At 46.3% G+C, this 6,946-nt stretch overlaps 1 protein-coding gene across 1 annotated transcript; it reads left to right on the top strand.

Moving 5' to 3' along the window:
* The first annotated feature begins 4,311 nt into the window (after positions 1-4,311).
* On the top strand, positions 4,312-5,878 carry LOC138370716 (craniofacial development protein 2-like). The gene is made up of 2 exons (XM_069335316.1): positions 4,312-4,905; positions 5,573-5,878. The coding sequence occupies exons 1-2, from the start codon at positions 4,312-4,314 to the stop codon at positions 5,876-5,878; spliced, it is 900 nt and encodes a 299-aa protein (XP_069191417.1).
* The last annotated feature ends 1,068 nt before the right edge of the window (positions 5,879-6,946 follow it).

Raw genomic sequence — 6,946 nt, forward strand, 5'->3', positions numbered from 1 at the left:
GGTACTCGTTTGAGACACGTTGGCAAACTGCCAGGTATGGGCCTCGGGGCTATGACATAGACACGTCTCTACGTGTTGCAACAGGTAGATGTCACCTATTTCTCGGTTAACCACAGAAGATCTCCTGGAAGAATACAATATAGCTACTGCAAATAACCCCTTAATCACAGATATGACACATAAATTATTATTGGTTACGTGATTGTAAGAGGCTCAACCAATTTTGTTGGTTCGCCTACCTCTTAACCGGTATCTTTAATGATATTAAAAGGCCTTATAATAAAATATGGATTAATTTTGACAAACCGGATACGAGGTACTCTTGTAATGTGAGGTAGCGGCATCGGAAGACCATAGAGATGGCTCGGGTTACGAGTATAAACGTGGCTGCCTAGAGAGCTTCCTCACAAGAGATTTACTGGTTATTCAATGGCGTACTCCTCCTCCTTGTACGGGGGGGGGGGGAGTATGCCCCGTACAAGGAGGTTTGTAGTGACGCCCTAGGAACGGTTCAATTTTCTGTCCATATATGAACGAGGGTAGTGAGGCGTTACTTTTGTTGCTTATATGATTTAATTCAGTCACAGAACAATTTTTTATCGTTTATAATGCTGGACTGGAGGTTTTAAGTAATTGATTTATATATGTTGTAAATATTTTAATGACGTGGCAATAATATTCCATGTTAAGGGAAAAATCCACTGTAATCTCGTTTTCTTTGAACATGTTATTATATTAATTTGTGTAAGAATTGGTTAAAAGATTAGTACAAGAACAACAATGTAATTGGTTGCATATTGCAACTAAGAATAAATAAATGGGGGTAGTTTTTTCCCGACAGTTATCCTACCTCAGATCATTTGAAGCCTGCTCCTAGAAACTCATTTATTTCATGAGAATATACTTTGAAACTATCACATAAGGATCTATCATAATGGAACTGTCATATAAGGAACCTAGTTAAGTAATCCTACCTCAGCTCAGAAGTAACCTACTCCTAGAGGCTCATTTATTTCATGAGCCTGTTATATGCATCAATAGCAGTAGCCTTTATTCATTAACAACATTAGGTAACAATCATATAAGGAACATGATGAGCCTGTGTGTAAGAGCCCTCATGTAATCAGTTAACCATATCTCCCATATGTATCAACCTGTTGAGCGAACAAGTTCTAGATACGAGTTAGCCTAGGAATGAATGATCGCTGATGGAATGATGTTCTTGAGAAAGGCACTTCCTGCATGAGACTGTTGATGGTTGAAAGCCTCATCAGCTATGGATGGAAACTACTAGTAGTCCACGAAGTTGGGCAAGGTGCGGAACTTTGAGGATGTTGGCCTTGTACATAACAGTAAGACCACCAACGTCATAACTGTATTTCAAGCTCACCAGACTTAGTCAAGACTAGAAATGAGCCTTCTTGCACGGCTTTCCACTTTGTCCAGAGTCTGATGAATGATGGGGGCAGACGATTCATGAAAGGGGTGCATACTTTAGATGAGAGCGAACTTGTGTTTTACATAAGATTTTGCATCCCTTGCTTTCAAGTAGGTGCGAGATGTACCGTAGGGCTGAACATTTCCTGGCTGCCTTTGGTGCTAGGTTAGGCACATGGCTCTTCATTGTCATTGAAAAGTCGAAATTAATTCCCAAGATGTTGATTTCATCTGTAAACTCTAAAATTTTGCCACCCATTTACAAGCCTGCCCGATTTGCCATGTGCAGTCTAGTTATTATCATTGCTTATATTTTCTCTGCCGCAAATGTGACCTGTGACATCTATCCCAGGTAGAAATCGCTGAAAGTTGGTGATTGATGATTCTTGCAGTTGATGGAATTTCTTCCTTTCTGTATGTGAAGGTTAGAGTGCAGTCATCAGCATAGGCCTGAACTTCAGGGATGAGATGAAGTAGGTCGTTAAAATAAACATTCCACAGCAGAGGGCCAAGCACACTACCCTGTGGAACGCTGACACCAATTGAGTGACTTTGAGATTCTGCTCCATTGAGGACTACCCTTAGAGTTCGTTCTTGAATGTAGTCTTACTAACTCTGATATGGAGTTTGAGATGCCTAGTGGTTGAAGCGTCACTACTAATTTAGAGTGCCAAACAAGATCAAATGTTCCTGCTATATCTAGAGCAACAACACAGCTCCGCCCATGTAAAACAGAAACAAGCAACACTTAGTGGGCTAGCCAGAGGCTTAGGGCCCGCGCAGGAATATCCCTGCAAAAAAAGCCAGCTGAACTTGGACTCCTCCAGTGATTGATGCCACTTAGTGGAGAGACTTAGCAAAAGATCAGCAGCAGATCGGCCTTTTCTAAAACCACACTGTCGATCACATATTAGCCGATGATGATAAAAATATGATATCATTTGCTAAGCGATTAATGACACTAGGATTGTACAAGTAATGGACAGCAGTGACACTGATCTGTAGTTACCAACCACTGAGCGAGCCGCTCAGTGGTTGTGCACTGGAACAACGTTTACCGTCTTTCATAAGGAGGGCCAAATTCCTTGTGCTAGGCAGAGTTGGAAGAGGCATGTGAGAGGGGGAGCCAACATGTCAGCCCATCTGAGTAGTAGTCAAAGATTGATCTTATCTGGCTCCACAGATTTGCTTGTGTCTAGCGTTTGAAGGAGATGAAGAACTTCAGCCTGCTTTATAACCACTTCAGTCATCCTAAACACAGTGCTTGGAGCAAGGTATGAAGGCTTACGTTCAGGATCAGGGACTTGCATCTTAGGATTTTCTTGGCTCTTCACGTCCCCAATTTTGACATTCCAATCCAGTTACAAGACATTCCAATCCAGTTACTTCAAGCTCTGAGCAGAGGGCTGGCCAGCACCATCTGTCCCAAAGCCAGGAAGTTCGAGCAGATTCTTCACCTCGATCTGTTGGGATAGCCAGGGTAGTAAAGACAGCCTGGTGGCCTGAAGAACCAATATGTTCCAGAGGTCTGCAGTAAACTATGCTCGCAGGAAGGTTAGTTACGACAGGATCGAGGGACGAGCCTCATATGTGGGTTGGAAAGTTCAAAAGTTTAAGGTTGAAGACTGCTAAGAGTTCATCAAAATCTCTCTGTATGAGATACTGGATGAGGTCACTGTCAATTATAATGTGCTGACAGTTGTGCTGTATTAGCAGGGAGTCTAGGTTGTCCATCAGGAAGTGAAACACCCGGCCATTGAAGTCTGTACATTGAACATAAGAGTACTGAAGTAGCTGGAATTAGGCAAATTTTGAAGAACATAATTTAAAGATGACCAGTGATGACCACATCAATGGGTTGAGCATGCACCTTATGTGCTGATACATAATGTAACACCCCCTCCTTAACCTTGCCTGTCTCTGCGCATCCATGAAGTTTAATCGGCAATTATAGCAAAGTTCTCAGGTGTCCTGCCATCTAGAAATATTTCTAGCACAACAACCACATCAAGACGATGAGTGCTTACAAAACTATGTGTAAGATCGCCTACATTGGCAATGAAGCCCCTGATGTTGGTAGACATTATGCTGATCGATTGACTCCTCATGTCTGTGAGTTGCCTGAGAATGCAGCTGTATGGTGGCAGACCTCGTAGCTGGTGTGCTGGTGGTGTGTAAATCTGCTGTGCTGAGTAAGGCACAGCACCACGCGCAGGCCATGGGTATGGATTGTAAGAATGCTGACGAGTAAGAGTGTGTTCCAATTCTGAGTATTTCTAAGATTGATCCAAGATAAGGTCTCTAAATATTTGTTCCTGAATATTTTAGGAACATTTCAGAAACATTTATTTATGAACATTTGTCAACCCCGAGGAAAAATTCGGAATCGGGGTCCCTAAGGCGGAATGCAGCTGTTTACAGCTACATTATGGCAACTCTTGCAACAACACTGGTGCCAGGCGTACTGATGACCGCCCTTCCTTTGGACCACCTCGGTCGCGTGGATAGGATGGATCTGCTGCATGGGCAACAACCACTTCTCCTCAACTACTGCCCCGGCCTGTGCCCTGGAGAGGACACTCCAGCGACGGCTCAACACGGGAAGCGACAGTTCCCGGTGATAAGCCTACCACTCAATTGGGGTAGAGTGAGGCGCCAGGGGTTGCTTCCGTCGGTGGGAGAAATCATCTGATTTCATTGGACAGCTACTGCCTGCCTCAAGCCATGCAGCCCCACAGTCAGTAAGGTGCTGTCCCACCACGGTCCGCTTACTCCATTGAGTGCGTGGGGCGGATCTTCAATAATGCACCAGGTAAAAGAAAACAAACACAGAGCCACCCAGCTCTCAAACTCGGAACGTGGAATGTAAGGACCATGACGCCGGGTCTCTCGGATGATCTACTGGAAGTAAACGACGCCCGCAAGACAGCTGTAATCAACAATAAACTACGCAGGCTCCAGACGGACGTAGTCGCCCTGCAGGAGACACGTCTGCCCGCGACCGGCAGCATAAGGGAGAAGGAATTTACCTCCTTCTGGCAGCACAAACCATCAGAAAAGGTGAGGAAGCATGGAGTTGGTTTCGCCATCAGGAACAGGTTGTTAGGGTCCATAGTACCACCCAAAGAGGGGTCTGCAAGGACCCTCAAACTTCAGCTTCACACAACAGCAGAAATGATCAGCCTCATCAACGCCTACGCACCAACACTGACCACTTCTACCGAAGCGAAGGATGAGTTCTATAATGACTTCGGCCGAACTCTCAGAGACGTACCTCAACAGGAGCCAGTCTTCCGACTGGGAGACTTGAATGCAAGAGCTGGTTCCGATCATAGCTATTGGCCTTCTTCCCAGGGCCAGTTTGGATTTGTGAAGATGAATGAGAATGGACAATGCCTCCTGGAGGTCTGCTGTCGTCATGATCTCTGCATCACCAATTCCTTCTTCGACACCAAGCCCCAGCACAAGGTTTCCTGGAGACACCTCCCCCCCCACCCACACCCCCCCCCCCGCCCCCCCCCCCCCCCGGGTCTAAGCATTGGCACCAACTCTACCTGGTGCTTACGGGGTGTAGCAATCTGAGAAACGTCAAACGGACCCGCAGCATCCAGAGCGCAGATTGTGACACCGACCACTGTCTCGTCGTTTGTAAAGTTCCAACCCCGGAAAATCCAGAGAGCAAAGGAGGGAAGACCACACATTAACGTAAACAAGACCCGTGATCCTCACAAGGTAGAAGAGTTCACTGCTGCGCTGGAAAACACCCTTCATGAACCACACTGTGATAGTGCAAGTGTAAGGTGGTCACACCTCAGGGGCACCATTTTCAACACTGCCATGTCCACCTTCGGTAAGAGGCAGAACAAGTCAACAGACTGATTCGAGGCCAGTGCACAGGAACTGTTATTCCTCGTAGAGGGAAAAGAAACGAGCTCTCTCAGCCTACAAGAACCTGCCCTCCGACCTGTAGGTTCATCAAGAATACAGTAGTAGGCTTGTTGAAGGCGAAGTAGAGTTTAACAAGCTGCAAGACGCTGCAGTAACGATTACTGGTTCTGACTCTGTTCCAGCATCCAGACCACGGCTACCGTCAGCAACATAAGAGGTATGTACAAAGGGATAAAACAGGCAACAGGCCCTACACAAAAACAGGACAGTTCCTCTGAAATCAGTCACCGGAGAAATCATTAAAGACCGCCGTGATCAGCAGATGGATCGCTGGGTGGAACATTACTCCGAACTCTACTCCAGAGAGAAATTAATCAGCATAGAGGCACTGGATGCAATCGAGTCCCTGCCCATCATGGAAGAACTGTATCTTGAACTGACTATGGATGAAGTTGAGAAAGCACTGCCTTCACTTTCCTTAAGGAAGGCCCCAGGAGACGACGGCATTCCGCCTGAAGTTCTCAAGTGTGGCCGAGAAATACTTAAAACTTAACTTCATGAACTTCTGTGCCAGTGCTTGATGGAGAGCTCTGTGCCACAAGACATGAGAGATGCGAACATCATTACTCTCTACAAAAATAAAGGTGACAGAAGCGATTGCAACATCTATCGCGGCATATCCCTCTTCGGCAAACTCTTCGCCAGGGTCGTCTTTGTCAGGCTCAGATTCCTGCTGAAAAAGTGTACCCAGAGTTACAGTGAGGTTTCACAGCCAAGAGGTCGACCACTGACATGGTGTTTCTCCTAAGACAGCTTCAAGAAAAGTGCAGGGAGCAGAGAAAAGCCCTGTTTATCGCCATCATTGACCTTACGATGGACTTTAACCTCGTGAGCAGGGACGGACTCTTCAAGATCTTGGCCAAAATTGGCTGCCCACCCACCCTACTCAGCATGATACAATTGTTCCACAAGGACATGAAGGGGCACGGTCGTGTACGACGGCTCAATTTCTGAATCATTGAATATAAATAGGGGGTGTTAAACAGGGATGCGTCCTTGTTCCAACCCTATTCGGCATCTTCTTCAAGATCCTTGTCTAGCATGCCTTTGGAACAAGGACAGATGCCATCTATTTCTGTAGAAGATCTGATGGAAAGCTCTTCAATCTATCCAGACTCCGAGCAAAGACGAAAGTACAGAAGAGAATCCTCAGGGACTTCCTCTTTGCCGACGACACAGCGATCACACCACATACACAGAGCAGAAAGCCTGCAGCAGCTACTCAACCGCTTTGCCGTACCATGTTCCGCATTCAGCCTGATGAAGACACAGGTGATGGGACAAGACGCCAATGAGTTACCCTGTATAAATATCACAGACTGCGAGCTGGAGGCGGTCCACGAGTTTGTGTACCTGGGACCACAATCTCAGACACCCTTTCCCCTGGACACTGAGCTCAACAGGCGTATCGAGAAGGCCGCAGCAACACTGCCCAGGCTCACAAAATGAGTTTGGGCAAACGTCAAACTGACATTACACACCAAGGCGCAGGTCTACATGGCATGTGTGGTAAATGCACTTCTCTACGGCCCGGAATACTGGACCCTGTGCTCTCGCAAGG

The sequence above is a fragment of the Procambarus clarkii genome, chromosome 4 (genome assembly GCF_040958095.1).
Source record: "Procambarus clarkii isolate CNS0578487 chromosome 4, FALCON_Pclarkii_2.0, whole genome shotgun sequence".
NCBI classification, from domain to species: Eukaryota; Metazoa; Arthropoda; class Malacostraca; order Decapoda; family Cambaridae; genus Procambarus; species Procambarus clarkii.